The 16,950-nt window shown below is 41.5% G+C and overlaps 1 protein-coding gene across 1 annotated transcript in view; it reads left to right on the plus strand.

Annotated features, from left to right (window-relative positions):
• Positions 1-16,950, plus strand: part of ADCY2 (adenylate cyclase 2) — a 438,387-nt gene that overhangs the window by 315,636 nt on the left and 105,801 nt on the right. Inside the window, exons 11-13 of the mRNA XM_065905185.1 lie at positions 2,150-2,193; positions 6,808-6,888; positions 15,836-15,905. Coding sequence (XP_065761257.1) covers positions 2,150-2,193; positions 6,808-6,888; positions 15,836-15,905 — 195 coding nt within the window. The remainder of the gene's footprint in view (positions 1-2,149; positions 2,194-6,807; positions 6,889-15,835; positions 15,906-16,950) is intronic.

The following is a 16,950-nucleotide window of genomic DNA, read 5'->3' on the forward strand; positions in this document are numbered from 1 at the left end:
CCTTCTTATGAAAAGAATCAGATAATTTTACCTCAACACTAAATTTACCATTAGTGCTAATGGCTAACAACTTTATCTCTGATTGAGATTTGTTATAAAGCAAATTAATTGGTTGATTGGCTGGTTGATTGGTTGGTTGGTTGGCTGACTGGTTGGTTGGTTGACTGATTCATTGGTTGTCTGGTTGGTTGGTTAGTTGGTTGACTGGTTAGTTGGTTGACTGGTTGGTTGGTTGACTGGCTGGTTGGTTGACTGGTTGGTTGGTTCATTGATTGGTTGACTGGCTGGCTGGTTGTTTGGTTGGCTGGTTGCTTGACTGGCTAGTTGGCTGGTTGATTGGTTGACTGGCTGGCTGACTGATTGGTTGGTTGGTTGATTCGTTAGTTGGTTGTCTGGTTGACTGGCTAGTTGGTTGGCTGGCTAGTTGGTTCATTGGTTGGTTAGCTGGTTGACTGGTTGGTTGACTGGCTAGTTGGCTGGTTGGTTGGTTGACTGGTTGGTTGGTTGACTGGCTGACTGGTTGATTGACTGGTTGGTTGATTGGTTGACTGACCAGTTGGTTGGTTGACTGGCTGGTTGGCTGACTGGCTGGTTGACTGGTTGGTTGGTTGACAGGTTGATTGGTTGACTGACCGGTTGGTTGGTTGACTGGCTGGTTGGCTGGTTGGTTGGTTGACAGGTTGATTGGTTGACTGGCTGGTTGGTTGGTTGGCTGGTTGCTTTGTTGATTTTCAGAAAATAAGAATCATATCTAAATAATAAAGCAGTGTTTTCTGTGCTACTTCATCTGTGTATCTGTAAACATAAGGCCTTGCTTTCTGGGTGGTGTTATTGATGTTGTTGTGGTTGCCAATTTCTTATCAGTCTCCTTTGTCTCAGGACTTAAGAGCAACCCTCTCCCTTACTATCTTAGCAAGGCACCCTAGGGAAGATTTCAACCTGGCTCCAACCTCAACATCATCTGGTGTTATGTGTTATGTGTTAGTGAAGATGCCTCCTTTGAGAGAGCTATAACTGGCTAGGGCTTTGAGCTTCAGAAAATTGTAGAAAGTGTATGAAAAACAGAGAATCTCTGGAACAGACTCTGTTTTCTTGACCAGCAGGCCTTGCCAGCCACTCTGTCACAGGCAGAGTCTCGGGACTGAGTTCCTTGGCAGTGACAGAAGACATCTGAGATTCTGGTTAGCACTTGGAGCCCATAGGACTGTGCCCCTTACTTTCAAAAAGATCCTTTTGTCATTCTTATTCGTACATTCCAGGATTGAACAGCTGTCATTACCAAAAGTTATTTCTTTTATCTAATCCCCTATGCAGAACTTCATTGACTCTTGATTTAACATTGATGGAGCTGGTGAATAATGCATTATTTTATTAGTACTTTATATAATAAAATGTGGAGTTTGGTTATCGTTTTTAAGCCTTACCTTTCCCTAGGCTAAATACATTTCCTTACCTAACCTTGGAGCTTAAAGCAACGAAGAAAAGTTTCTCTGGAGCTTCCTTGTTCTAACTTTTATTTTAATTTCTACTACAACGATATACAAGTGAGTCTTGTGGTTTTTTAAGTCTATTATTGAACACTTAGCAGTGGGTTCAGTGTCTCCCTCTCACTGGCCTTTCTCAGGAACTGTTATACCAGCACTCATGTACATTTCTTCTTTTCCATCAGTGATTTTCAGTTTCACATACTTAATCAATGATCTCATTTCTTAACAGTTCGGTTCACTGATAAGGATTGTCTATAGATTTTGTGACTATGTTTGTGTTTTAAAGCATCTTCTAAATTTTTGATTCACATTAAAACTACAGTTCTACATGATTTAGGTTGTCTACAGTAACTTTAATAGCAGTCCTCTGCAGGCATTGTTGTAAATAACATCTGCAGATATCAGGATGGGAATTTTGAAAATCCAGACAACAATCCTGACACTCCCAATATCCAGGGTTCATAGATTACACCAACATTCTAAGTATAAACTGAAGTTTTAATCTTGTTTCACACTTATAATTAAGCACTTTTTCATGACATGGGTAGCTGCTTATTACCCAAATGACATTTACCATGGTAAAAGAATAAATATACATCATTATCTGTTCAAAATTCTTAATGTATGTTTTTAGCAACTAATAATCTTTTTTTCTTTAATAGGATGTACCAATGGGTCAGCATAATTTTCAAAATCGCACCTTAAGGTATGGTATACACTCCATTTTCTAATTTCCTAAAGGTTTAACTGTTCTTTATTTATTCCTGAAAGTAATTTTCATCAACTATAATAATTCTGAAGGCTATTTCTTCTAAAAAAAAGAGTAGCTGCTTGTGAAAAGCCCTATCAAGTTGCATTCAGCTTCTAAAAATAAGATTATTGATATCTTTTCTTTTTAGAATTAAAAGAGGGAAAACGCTACCTAGTAAACTCTTTAGAACTTCAAATTGTTTTCTTAAAAACCATTCTTCATATTAATCTGGAGTAAAGAACTGAACTTTCTTAAAATGAGTATGTTAAAGTTATATTTTTGAGGTTGAATCCTAGAGATAAAAGCAAGATAAGTCCAGCCTTTCGATAGTGAGAAGAAGTGCAACCCGCCCTGCTCAAACAAAGGAAAAATGCCTCCACGAGTGTCCAAGGGTCCCACTGTCATCCTGCACAAGGTCTCAGACATTACTCCTCTCCCTTGTCTGTGTTCCTCTAGCTTCGGGGCTCAGAACCTTCCTTTAGTTTGGGAATTAAGTACTTTTTCTTGAAGATGTTAGGATAATTTGGGGACTTCCCTGGTGGCTCAGATGGTAAAGAATCTACCTGCAATGCTGGAGACCCAGGTTCAATCCCTAGGTCGGGAAGATCCCCTGGAGAAGGAAATGACAACCCACTCCAGTATTCTTGCCTGGAGAATCCCCTGGACAAAAGACCCTGGTGGGCTACAGTCCATGGGGTCACACAGAGGCAGACATGACTAAGCGACTAATGCTAGGATAGTTAATGAATGGCCCCAAACTTAAAACTGTTCTTTCCTTGCTTAAGAGATGAGTTTATTCCTGTAGAAAATGCATTGTATCAAAATGGAAAATGAACATAAATAATTAGATCATTAGCTGCCAGATCTTTAGTGCACCCTCTCCCGAATCCCTCTGCATGACTTTATCTTTGTTGTCATGAGCTCTGATTTGTATTTTGTGTAAAACTTGAAATTTTAACATTGACCTATCACACTTAGAGCCCTATGTTATATGGAAAATGGAGTTCTTGGGCTTTTGAAGTATTATTTTTTTGGTGGCAAATGCCCAATTAAAGAAAGCTTAAGCTACTTTAAGAAGTGTTTTGGACCCCGTAACATCTCTTTAGAAGGCCTGGCTGTTCAAGCCAGTAAGAAATTAGCACATCTGCAAACAGCTGTCTATGGAATTTCACAAACATCTTTACACTTTGTACAGTAAATGCCCTACGTACGAATGAGTTCAATTCTGAGAGCACATTCGTAAGTCCAGTTTTGTTCAAAAGTCCAACAAAGTTAGCCTAGGTACCCAGCTAACACAACTGGCTGTCTACTACTGTACTGTGATAAGTTTATAATACTTCTCACACAGATGATATGTGCACAAAAAGCAAACACAAAGGACAGGGGAAGCATTTTTACTCTTATAATACAGTGCGTTGAAAAGTGCGGTGGTCCAGTGCAGCAACTGGCACCTAATGTGTGCGTCTTTGAAAGTTCACAGCGTGAAGGTTCATAAATAAGGACTTCCTGTACGTGATCCAGCCTCTTCTCTCTCTGCTCCTCCCCGCAGTCTCCTTCAAGAGTCGATTTACTGAAATTACAGTGAGACAGGCTACTGTGGCAAGGACACCATGGGCAGTGTCTTTTGGGATGAGCGCTGTCTGAAAGACAGTGGTCGTAAGCTGTCATTTTCATCTGCACCAGGGCTATGGGAAATCTAATTTCATGCCTACAGCGTTGCTCCAGGGTGGATGCTACAGCCATTATCCGTTTAGGAAGAAAGAAACGGAGGTGCCAGGGCAGAAGAGGACCAGAGCCATGTGGCCGGGGGAGGCACGCCCGTGGTTTCTGCCCAGGCTCTAGGACACTGAAGCCTGTGTTCCTAGCTGCTCTCCTATCCTGCCTGCCCTCCTGGGAGCCTCCTCCGTATCTCCTCCACTTTCCTCTGTGGTGGTTGGTCTTCGGTGGCCCCAAGCCTCACAGGGAGAGCCTGTCTTTCAAGCCAGCCCAGACTTTCCTAGCACATCCTGGCTTTGTAACACGTCATAAAACCTCTCTGAGCCCCCAGCCCGGTGGTGAGGGGGCCTCCCAGGGCAGTAAAACATCACCTGAGGTTCAATAGGAACCACACCTCCTTAGGTAGAGTAGCCCAGCCTGTGGGTGGGGCAGGTTAGGGGAGGAGCTTAAGAGAGAGAAAATGGAAAGGGGGCTTGAGGATAGAGCTGGAGTCTGTGAGTCCCCAGGAAGCCCTCAGGAGCCCAGAGGCAGAAGATCAGAAATGCTGAAACGGTGACAGCCTGAGGAACAAGGCCCTGGTTGGTGAAATAAGAATTCCTTAGAGATAGATGATCAGCCTCTCAGCAGAGGTCACAAAGCTGCGGAGACCAGTAAGCTGTTTATATGTTAAGAACTGTCGTCCAGAAAATCAGTGAATACAGAGGATGCATAATAACAGGCATTTATTGGCTACTCCATGTGCCATATGTACTGGGTTAAGCACCACGCAGGCATCATCTGTTGTGTGCTAAGTCGCTTCTGTCGTGTCCAACTCTTTTTGGCCCTCTAGACTGAACCCACCAGGCTCCTCTGTGCGTGGGATTTGCCAGGCAAGAATACTGGAGTGGGTTGCCATGCCCTCCTCCAGGGGATCTTCCCGACCCAGGGATCGAACCAGCATCTCTTATATCTTCTACACTGGCAGGCAGGTTTTTTACCGCCTGGCATCACAGTTCATGGAATTCTCCAGGCCAGAATACTGGGGTGGATAGCCTTTCCCTTCTCCAGGGGATCTTCCCGACCCAGGGATTGAACCCAGGTCTCCTGCATTGCAGGCAGATTCTTTACCAGCTGAGCCACCAGGGAAGCCCAAGAATACTGAAGTGGGTAGCCTGTCCCTTCTCCAGCAGATCTTCCCGACCCAGGGATCGAACCGAATTCTCCCACATTGTAAGCAGATTCTCCACCAACCTGAGCTACCAGGGAAGCCCAAGAATACTGAAGTGGGTAGCCTCTCCCTTCTCCAGCGGATCTTCCCGACCCAGAAATCGAACCAGGTTCTCCTGCATTGCAAGTGGATTCTTTACCAGCTGAGCTACCAGGGAAGCCTGGCATCATCTAAGCTAATCCTAAAACAGATTCACAAAGACAGTGCCACCGTTAGGTCCCCAGACATATGAGTGAAGGGCTCGATTTCCCTGTGAGCTTCGAAGCACCTCCACTGTTCCTTCTTAGACTTGGTGACGCTTTGTGAAAGAGAGATTTCAACTTTTTGACCAAGTTGAAGTCAAGAATCTCAAGTCTAAGCACGGGGCTGATATAAAGGAAATAGAAGGAGCTCCTTAGTCACAAATGAGAATAAGTCATCCCCGGTGACTGGTAAGATGCCTGGCTTTTCTCTAAAAGAAAGATCAAAATTAATTTGCCTCCCAGTTTAGCTTGGAATTTGGCTTGCTAAAACCTCTGAATTCCATTGGCTTGGTGTTGACCAGTGGATCACTTAACATTGTTCTGTTTTTGGACCAAACCTAACCTTGGCTTGTTTAAAGAAGGCAGGACTTGAAGGTGGGAATTCACCAACAGTGATGTAATAATTTTATTACCCATCTGTCTCATTAATGATAATTCCACCAGATTTGATTACAGATAAATATGACATTGCACATTTAATACTGTTTTCATCTATATAGAGAGGCGGTTCTAAAATTGGAAGACTATTATTTTATGCCAGAGTAGAAGGTCTGTTCAGTGAGTAACTTAACCAAATACAACACAGAGAAGCCTTGTGCTCACTCCCATGGGGCAAGGTGACTTGTGGGCACCTGGATTTAGATGCAGGCTGGCTCAAGCCAGTTTTTGAAGGGCCAGATGGGCTTATACTCTGCAGTAGATGTTTCACTTTTAAAAACATATTCTTTTCATTTTTTATTTTACATCATTCTCATGATAATTATCACATTAACCTTGGAGAATGCATTCTTGTCTTGGCACAATAAAATGCAAAGCATTTTATATTATGGCCCAAGATTATTCACTTTGAGATCAAGTGAGTAGTCTGCAAGTGTAAGAGGGGTTTTCTGTGAACAGCACTCTCAAAAACTGAGGAACATTTAATTACAGACAAAAAAGCTTTGACACGTCTCAAAGAAGACTACAGTTCTGCAAATTCTTGCAAACTGACCAAGGAAAACATGAAACAGGATTGATTATTTTGTCCCAGTCCAGATTTTTGCAAGGGAATTTCCAAAGCCAGTATGTTCTATCAAAAACTAAAGTTTATAAAGGCAACAATACAAGGCTAGTGCATCTCATAGGACAGAAACCCTTTTATCTCAAACACCAAGTACATACCTTTCAATGTTGCCTTTTAATTTCACTCAGTGGGAAAGGAACATTTTACGATGCTAAAAACTCTAACCAATTCATTCAATCCACAAAGTGACTATATCTTAATAGACAAAAGGCTGCATGTAGACTATAATTGCCTTTTTAAAAAAATTCAATTAACAGAATCAGGCAGAGATTTTGCTATCATAGGCCACAAGTTTACTGTTTAGTAATACTCTTACCCAAAATATTTCTTCCATCATACAGAACCAAGTCACAAAAGAAAAGATTTGAAGAGGAATTAAATGAAAGGATGATTCAAGCAATTGATGGAATCAATGCACAAAAGTGAGTACTTTTTCATCTTCAATTATCTTTCATCTCTTATTTCAACCCTATTATTTGAAAATAATGATATGTTTTCCAAAAGAATTTCACCCCAAACTCTGTCATACTTATCATGACAAAGCCAAGGTTTCTAAGACAGTTCATTCTTTTCACCTCAATCATTCTTAATAATAGCTTTTGTTCATTGTATTTCATCTCAAAAAATGTTTGATTCCTGCCTAATAAATCCTCCCCAAGTAAATTACTGATGAGCAATATGATAGGCTATTAAAGAGAGAAAAATTATAGCTTAATGTGTTCAGTAAGGATATTTTTTAAAGATCAATAGAGATGCCACATGGAAAAATCATAAAGTTGTTATTGTGTGACACTATCCATTCAAAATGCCTTTACCTCCCCTGCCTCCCAAAAGCAGAGTGTGTGGAGGTACCTGTGTTCTAAATTCTGAAAGAGTGCCTTGTGTGTTAGAATCTGAATTCAGGGAGGGAGTGGGAAGAAGACTGAGTCTTTAGAGGGCAAAATTGTTCAGTCTAGGAAGCCAAGAATTGGTGTTGTAGTTTTAAATAGTCCAGGAATGCGGGAGAAAGGATTTAAAGAGGTGGTGACTTCCATGGCCTGGACAGAGTGATTATTACCTTCACTGGCCTTCGAATTCTCCATGGCTAAAGTCATGGAGGGCAGTTTTGCAGCTCAGGAAGCAGCCTGCTACTCATTAGATGCTCCATAAAGTTTTGTTGGGTTAAATTGTGGTGAAAACCTGAGTAGATCCAAATGAAGAGCTTTTATGCAGATGTTTTCATCCTTACAGAAACCAATTGAATTTTTGTCATGAAAGTTGACTCCTGGGAAGTGTAAATGATTTTTCACCTAGAATTCTGTCCCCAAAATTAAGGTCCACAGCTTTGAAAAAGGCATGCCTCTTCTAGACTGTGACTTTTAAGTGTTCATGGCAAATTATTTACAGGACTTATGAAAGAACCACATGAGTGCGTGTATGTGTGCATGTGATGTGTGTATGTGTGTTTGTGTACACATACCTTCGAATGAGTTCTGTTCTGAGAGCACCTTCGTAAGTCCACTTTTGTTTAAGTCCATCTAAGTTAGCCCAGGTGTTCAACTAACACAGTCAGCTATATAGTACTGTACTGTGATAGGTTTATAATACTTTTCACACAAATAATACATTAAAAACAAACACAAAATTAAAGAAAACCTTGACTGTTACAGTGCAGTACCTGGGAAAGTACAGCAGTGCACTGTAACAACTGGCAGACAGGGGCGGCATCAAGTGAGCAGGCAAGAAGATTGACTGACTGGAGGATGGAGAGGAGGTGGGAGATGGTAGAGCTGACGGGTCGTCAGCAGTAGGAGATGCAGGGCCGGCTGCAACGTCACTCACGCCTGACACGACTGGACAAGCGAAGGCACGTTTGCATCTTTAAAAGTTCACAGCTTGAAGGTTCGTATATAGGGTACTTCCTGTATCTTGGTCAGGCTAGAGTTAAAATTCGGATATGCCAGCCTCCTGAGTGCACCCCTGCCTGGCCCCTTTCATATACTCCAAACGGATAAAGCCTTCCACCTGCCGCAGAGCATGCAGGGCATGCCAACAAAGCCTGGACAGGTGCTTTGCTTTGGCTGGTACCAGGATCAAAGTGACAAAACAGCCTAACTCCACCCTGATTGAACCCCACTACCCCACAACTGAGGAACGATGACTTCCTGGAATGTACTGGAAGCTAAAACCCAGGGAAGTCTGATCTCACACAATGTAGATTCACTCAACCGGAGGAAATAGCAGTTACTACTCTGCAGCCCACTGGAATAAAACACAGCAGAAGAAGGAAGAAATCTTGTTCCCTGACAAAGTTTAGCCAGTTACAATGATAATAATAGTAATCAAAACCAAATGTATAAAATCAGCCTCAGCGTGTCTTCATGCAGGATGCCTACCTTGTTAAACTGCTTTTGTGCCCACCTTTTAGAACCTTCCCACTAAAGGAATCGTTAGAAAGTACATCATTGGCTTTGCTTTATTTTTGTCAAGGTTGTTTGTGAATTGTCTATCTCTACTGTGTCATTTAGTATTCAAATACGTGTTTAGTTACCACATTTGTGGTCCAGTGCAGTTCTGTTCTAAAGCCTTGGTTAACATTGGTGTAATGGCTTATGCTGTAATTTTCCCAACATGTTTCAGAAATCAAATGGGCAAAAATGTCACGCCATACTGGAAGATCAAAAGGGAAATTTTGTAAATGCAAGCTGTTATGCACCTATTTTTTAATTAGCATCACTCCCATTCTCTTTGCCCCCTACTCATTAACCTCCCTTGCTCCCTTGTTCTTCCATAAGATGTTCTTCCATCTTACTTGATTCTCCCTTGAGGGGTCAGTAGGGACTCCAGGCTTGATGTACCTTTCAGTTGTTCTCTGCTATTGACATAAAATAGTGATTTGTGTGCAGATATCAATGTGCTCATTCCTTGGCTCATTTAGCAAGCATTTGTTAAAGGAGGAGCATTGCCCTCACTTGCTTGGCATCAGACATCCCAAGACCCAAATCACAGTGTTACCCATCAAAGCCCCAAGGCGGGGGAAGAGAGGTCTCTGCCCTAATGCCCTGCAGTTGTGACGGGTAGAGAGGAGCAGGGCACCCCCAGAGACTGAGTCTCGGGTCTTCCAGAGGAAGCGGCACCTGGGCTAAATCTTGGAGGAAACTTAGAGAGAGAAGATGGGAAAGCTCCAAGGTGTGGCTGCAGGACGCACCTGGGTCAGAGTGCAGTTTCAAACACCGTCAGAGCACAGGGCGCCCCTGCGGGAACCTCTCAGGGCGAAGAGGCTTGAATGGGAAGCTGGGTGCCCTGAGAAGTCAGCCTGAAACCCTGAAGTTGGTTCTAACCAGTGACTGTGTGATCACCTCCACTCTGCTGGTGTGTGGAGGACTTGTTAGATCCTAAAAGTGAATTATGCAGAGCCAAACCAGATATGCCCAGTCCCCATCAGGACAGAGCTCAGAGAAGAGGTTTTTGAGTTAGTCTAGGTGGGTAATATTGACTGAAAAAAAATACACACAACTTGAGAGTGTTGAGTTAAGTTTTATGAGCAAAGTGAGAACTATAGGGGATTCCTAGGTGGTGCTAGTGGTAAAGAATCCAGCCACCAACACAGGGGACATAAGAGACACAGGTTTGATCCCTGGGTCAGGAAGATCCCCTGGGGGAGGAAATGGCTACTCACTCCAGTATTCTTGCTGAAAGAATCCCATGGACACAGGAGCCTGGTGGGCTACAGTCCATGGGGTCACAGAGTCAGACATGACTAAGCACTTAGCATGCATGGCCTAGGAGACAGCCTCTTAGTAGCGCTAAGGAACTGCTTCGAAGAGGACAGGCGGGAGGTCAGTATATGTGTGATTTTGGTGAAAGGGGAATACATGCAATCCAACACACGGTTTGGCAAAATGTTCTGTTAGTCATGAAGAGCAGATGTCCCCATTAGCAATTCTAGTGCTTTTCTCGACACGAGAAGATGAAAGAATTTGAGAAGATTGAAAAGATTTTCTAATCTTCTCCTGAGAATATCTATCTGAAGACCTGCTTTGGCAGTTTTCTCAGAGCACAGAGGACCGCATTCCTGATCTCTGCCCTGAACCTCTTTGAGGGTGTGTTGAAGGTCAGCAATTGTGGTGACCAATGACCTAATCCTTGTAGCAGCAGGTGGCAAGTGACAATTTTTTGTTGGCAGCAAAGTCAGAGGGAAGAAAGCATGCACAGTAGGTCTGCAACATAGGGTCATACTGGAAGCTTCTCTGGGAGGTGCACAGTAGGAAGACGAAGCCCTGTGTGGGAGGCCACCAGGCCAGCCCCCCCACACCAGCATTTGTCTCTTGGATTAGTGTGCACTCCTGTAAGATTCATCGTAATAAAAGGGTGTGCTGTACAGTTAATATTCAGATGGAATTACCATATCAGGTTCTTCCAAATTGGTTTAAAAAAAAAACAGAAAGAAAGAGATCATGTGAAAAGTTTAAAGGGGAAAAACAGGGGCCTCTCTGGTACACGAAAGAAGCTAGTGAGTTAATGAAGGACGCAGGAGTCAAGTTGAATTGTGTCTGAATGGAGGAGTGGAGTCCATGCCCGGGTGGATGACTGGCAGACCCAGGGCTAAGGAAGGATCAGGCATCCACAGTGAGAGAACACTTGTCCAGAACCACTTACTTCAGCTGTGGGTTCATGGACTCACCTTCCCAAATGCCACAGGTTCACCCAGGGCCTTAATGCACAGCTGAGGCCACTGAGGCCTTCAGAATCAACAAACGTAGATAGGTGTGTTCCTCGGCTGGCGCTGCTGGACAAAATTCCATGGGCTGGGAGTTAAACAATAAAAATTTATTTTCTCCCCACTCTGAGGCTGGAAGTGTGAGCGCAGGACGCCAGCATGTTGGTTTCTGGTGAGAGTGCTCCTCGACCTGCACAGGGCAGCCCCCTTACTGTGTGTCCCTGTGGCCTTTCCTCAGGGCTGTGCAGAGAGGGAGAGAGTGGGCTCTCTGGCCTTATAAGGACACTCATCCTCTCGGGCCCGGGCCCCACCCGTAGGGCTTCAGTCAGCTCTAGTCACTTCCTTAGAAGCCCCACCTCCAGGTACACACACCCTGGGCTAGGCCTTCAACATATGAAGCAGGGGATACAGACATTCAGTCCATCACAGGAGGAAAGTGGTCTTCCCTCTCTAGCATCCACTTTGCTAATGTGTGTGTGTGCTCAGGCGTGTCCGACTCTTTGTGACCACATGGACTGTGGCCCGCCAGGCTCCTCTGTCCGTGGGATTCTCCAGGCAAGAATAGTGGACTGCGTTGCCATGTTCTCCTGAAGGGGGTCTTCCTGACCCAGGGATCCCTCGGCTCTGTTTCACGCGGGTCCTGCATTGCAAGGCAGATTCTTGACCACTGAGCCACATGGGAAGCCCGTTCCAAAATAATGCCGCATGTGGATGTGGGTGTACTTTGCCTCTGAGCTCAAGTCAAGATCTTCTTCAGAATTTCCTTTCTTGACCTCAGCCTAGCACAAAAACAAGTTAGCATAAATTAATTGAAATCCATTTATTGTGTAGCCCAGGAGTGAATTGACTTTCTTCATGCTGGAGACCCGCTGGGTCAGGAACAGTGTCAGGAGACTGAAAACCACACGTTCTCCATTCTGTTGTCTCCCTGTAGTTCCAGTTCCCTAAAATATTTGACCTTCTCAGCACACACAACTCTTTCCCACTCCAAATATCCAGATTGCATTTGTAAATTTCTGAATTTCCTAGAAAAATCAATAACCAGAACAGAGGCCACCTCGGAGAACCCACAGAGGCATGAGGCTCATGAAAAAGGATTTACCCTCCTTAATGGTGAGGATAGAAAAGAGAGAATGTGTCCATCAGCTATGGCTTCACGGAGGAAGCCTTTGGCCAAACCCGACCTGCTGGAGAAAAGGGACAGGCGATAGTCGTGGGTCCCGTATTCTCACCCTAAACTTCTTTGCTGCAGGGGATTCAGTCTTAGGACTAATTGGCACAAGACAATTTTGCCATAAAAGATAAGTAAAAGGAAACCAAAAAATAAAAAATAAATAAAAGGAAATAATAGAGGGACACTGAAATGAACATTGTGAAACATTCGTTAACATAATTTTTAAAGATTGGACTGTGAAAAATAAAAATGCAAAAAAAAATGCTTAGATGCTTTTAAAATGTGTACAGATATTGGGTTGGCCAAAAAGTTCATTTGATTTTTCTGTAAGATGTTATGGAAAAACCAGATGAACTTTTTGGCCAACCCAATGCATGGTTGTAGTATTTGGGTGTATCTTAGAGAAAGGGATGATGCTTACTTTCTCAAGGTAGATCACTAAGGACTCAAGATCTAATGTGATACGTACATTCTTTATGATGTAAAAAGAATCTGTTCTAAGTGTCTTCAGAGTCCCCTGGGAGCAGAGCAGAGGGATGCTGCTATTTCTCATCAACATGTGTAATGTGTATCACTGGTGAGACGTACCCAGACTCTACTGAAATGTCCCATCACACGACCAGTGCTTATATTTCCCCAAATCATCTAAACCAAGTCCTGTGCCAAATACCACAGTTCTGTCTCCATCATGTTCACTATCAAACAGCAAAAAAGTGTCCACCACTTTCAGAGGTTTATAGTCATCAGCAGTCACACAGCCATTCATTTCGGGGGTGGGGAGGATAGGAGCTTGAGTCTTCCTTGCCTCCGAGTTCAGTTGCATGGTAAGTTTGGCAGAGACAGCACAGAAAACAAGCTGTTGTATCTAAAGAAGTCAAAGAACCAACAACTAATGCCCCTGGAGACTGCTGCGAATTATAGCCTGCCTCACATGCATTTGCCTTAGTTTGGTAAACCTCTGGTTCTGATGGATGGGAGACATGACTGCTCACTGAAGATCTGTTAAGACTGATATGTTATCATCTTCTAGTGGAATGAATCCAAAGCTGTGAATCAACCATTTTATCTATTGTAGCAAAATGACCTCATGGCTGATTAGTTGTGCAGTGACACAACTAATGTGCAGACAGGATTCTAATGGGCAAATTCCTAGAATCAACAATTGGAACTCAGTCATTTCCCCAAGCTTCCATCCAGGGATCAAGTCTTATGAACTTATGGTAGGTGCTGGGAACAAAAGGAAAGCCAGATCTTATCTTGAGTACGTCCTATCCACCTGCAAGACAAACAGGTGACCAAAATGTAGAAATGTGGGGGCCCCATTAATGAGGAGCTGGTTCTATCTCCGCCTTATAAATTTCATTCATATTTTATTTCCAAGCTTATATTATCCAAGAGCATTTTTTTAAATGGATTTTTCATTCTCAGTAAAGAAAAAAAAACTTTTTAATAAGTTCTTGGCATACATTATTCATAGTTTGATATCCATAATGAATACAGAGTTCTAAAAATGAGGACAGTTAAAATCTATCTTAAATTTTATTTTCTGCTCCTTCTAATAGTAACCAACCTTTGATTGCTCCAACTAGCCCCATAAAAGAGAACAATAACAGATCTCTGCCACTGGTGCAGTCATAAGAAATACTAAAAAGAAAAAAGTTTATTTCCCTGATATGTAAAGCTTATAACCTTGAATCCAAAAGTATCTTTAGAGTTCTCATTTTTAATGGCAGTCATTGTGGAATAGATGACTGACTTCTGGGCCTCGACTGAAACTGCACTGCTGTGGTTTAGTCTCCTGGGAAACTCAAGTTCATGGTGATGCATGAGCTGTGAGCATCTTTGGAACTGTCCCAGGGGGCCTGGGCACGTAGATATTCAGGGAGCCCTGGAGATGCTTCTCCTCAAATGGGCTGATCTGAGTTAGCTTGCTTGTTAACTGTCCTGTGAAACCCCAGTGTACATTGAAACCTGACTCTGAAATCGGGACGTGGCTCTCCCTGTCATTACAGAATAATGCATGACAGTCACTTGCTCTTTCTTCCTGGATCCTCAAAGACCTTCCCCATTTATCTTTATCTTCTAAATATGTTGCAGACAATCAAAATCCATAGAGACATAACTATGTAGGAATTCATGAGAATTGGTCATTGTTTGCACAGGTATAAAATTTTATATACCAAAAATATAATTTTATCTCCAGAAGAATACATATATATATATATATATATATATATATATATATATATACTCTCTATCTCCCTTTATACAGATATATAGGTATAGATGTAGATATAGCTATATTGTTATATGTACTTGTAGACATATACATAAATATGCAGGTATTTATATATATATATGTATTACATGCACAGATGCATGTCATTCAGGTAATTATTTTATAATTATAAAAGTTTTTATTCTAAAGGAAAATCAGAAAATACAAGTAGAAGTCAAAATTCCCAAAGTGTTATGACTTAACCTAGATGGTAATTTATTTTGTTAGTGTTTATTTCTAGGTATTTTTCTTGATGCATTGATTTCAGTTTTTCTTATATTTTTGTACTCATGACTGTAACAATGTGTATCTCTCTGTTTCACTTAGCTCTATTTCATAAAGTATGTGTTTATTTTATTTGCAAAATATGTGAATACACCAGGCATTTTATGCTCAGCTTGCTGGATCATACACCAGGGTGGCTGTTTAACCAGGGATTATACTTGATGTTCTGGTGAAGGGTTTTGTCTTTAAGATCTTTCTCTACCTCAACTGCTTTCTCAAAACAGACTTCTCATAGTAAGTCAATGTGTCAGAATGGTTACTTGCATGTAACTTTTATTTTTGAACATCTGAGATGTATATATGTATTATGTATGTGTGTGTTTATGTTGGCATCAATGTACTTATGTTAGTGGTCTGACCTGACTGCTTCTTCTGTTAGTATTTTTACCCATTTTTGAAAAGAGTTCAAGCACAATTTTTTTTTTACCTTTCAGAAATGAAAAATATGACAATGAAAGTATTTTTAGTAAGCATGAAAGGAGTAAAGTCTTCTTGCCCAGACCTGGAAGCCACTCTAAATGTTTCTGATGCTCTGTGATGAGTTGCTTCCTATAAACTGAGAAAAATAGTGCTTCTCTGTGAACCAAACCCTTTTAGGAGATGAAACTAACCACATGTTTTCAGTAAAACATCAGCAAATAAACTCATTGATGTACTTGAGTCCTTTTAATGACTTATCTCCCCAATTATTTAAGTTGGATAACTTGATTCTCAATTTGGTATGACAGCTGGTTTGCAGTATAAAATTTTCAAAGGAAGGCAGTGTGTGAATAAGAATATTACATTTGCAGATCTTGTTAACAAACCTAGATTCCATATTCCAGTTATTTGGCAATATGAAAAAAGAAGAATGCAAGTCATTTTTTTTAAAAAGTTCCAGGTGTTTGGTTGGAGGTTTGGTTTTAATGATATGTCTGTCCTTTTTATTTCCAGGCAGTGGCTCAAGTCCGAAGATATTCAGAGAATCTCATTGCTTTTCTACAATAAAATATTAGAAAAAGAAGTAAGCTATTTTTTTTCTTCAAAATCAATCATTTTTCCAAAATATTAGCTTTTAAAAACTCCATCATGAAATTATATTCATGTTTTTTAATGTGACATTTAAACTGCCTTTAACCATATCAGGTTTCTTTCTAGCTTTTCCTGTGGTTCTTCTGTGCGAATATTGTTTTACCACATTTCTGGTTACCAGGTTTCTGTCCTTGGCTCGTCACCTCTCTCAACATTCCTGTTAGTTAATGATATCTGTGAGATGTGGGGTGAAGGGAGGGGAAGGAGTTAATAACTTGCTCTCTTGGGACTTCCCTGGCCTTCCAGTAATTAAGACTCCATGCTTCCAGTGTTGGGGGTGTGGGTTTGATCCCCTGTTGGGGGAACTAAGATCCCATATGCCATGCAGTGTGACCAAAAAAACAACAGTATCTTGCTTTCTCAGTGGGAAATTTTCTTAGACATAAATGTTTTAAAAGAAAGCAAAATCCCTTCTGACAATACAAATTATTTTAACTTTTTACAAGAGTATGAAAAGAATGAACCCCTGGATGGGAGAGTTAGAAATACCAAACTTCTAACGTTTGGTGCATTTAAATACTTTCACATTATGACTCCTAAAGTAGAGCTGTTTCAGGCACAAATATATAAGCAGACATAATTTGTACAAGTCAAGCTTAAACCAGGATTTGCTAAAATGAATTATTGTTGCAGAAAGGACAACTGTTGTCGGTTGGCCTTATTCATCTGCCTTTTTCATGTTGATCTGGAAAAAGAGCAGGGTAGAGGTCATTTGTACCATTTTGCTTTGTAATTACAGTCTTAGTTTGAACAAAAGCTACTATAATAATGGCAACAGTCACAGCCCAGATATTAAAACTTCATTGAGAAAATCTAGTTCATTGTTTTATGGATATTGAAAGGATATAGCAAATATCAAAATTCCTAATTCCTTCCAAAGCTCATCAAGGTTGGATTTTACAGTGATGCCAAAGCAATCTTTCGTGCTAGTTAGTGGTCAAGAAGATCATTTTTCTGCTTCTAAGTCAGGAACTTTG

This window comes from Muntiacus reevesi, chromosome 14 (assembly GCF_963930625.1).
Source record: "Muntiacus reevesi chromosome 14, mMunRee1.1, whole genome shotgun sequence".
In the NCBI taxonomy this organism is placed as follows: domain Eukaryota; kingdom Metazoa; phylum Chordata; class Mammalia; order Artiodactyla; family Cervidae; genus Muntiacus; species Muntiacus reevesi.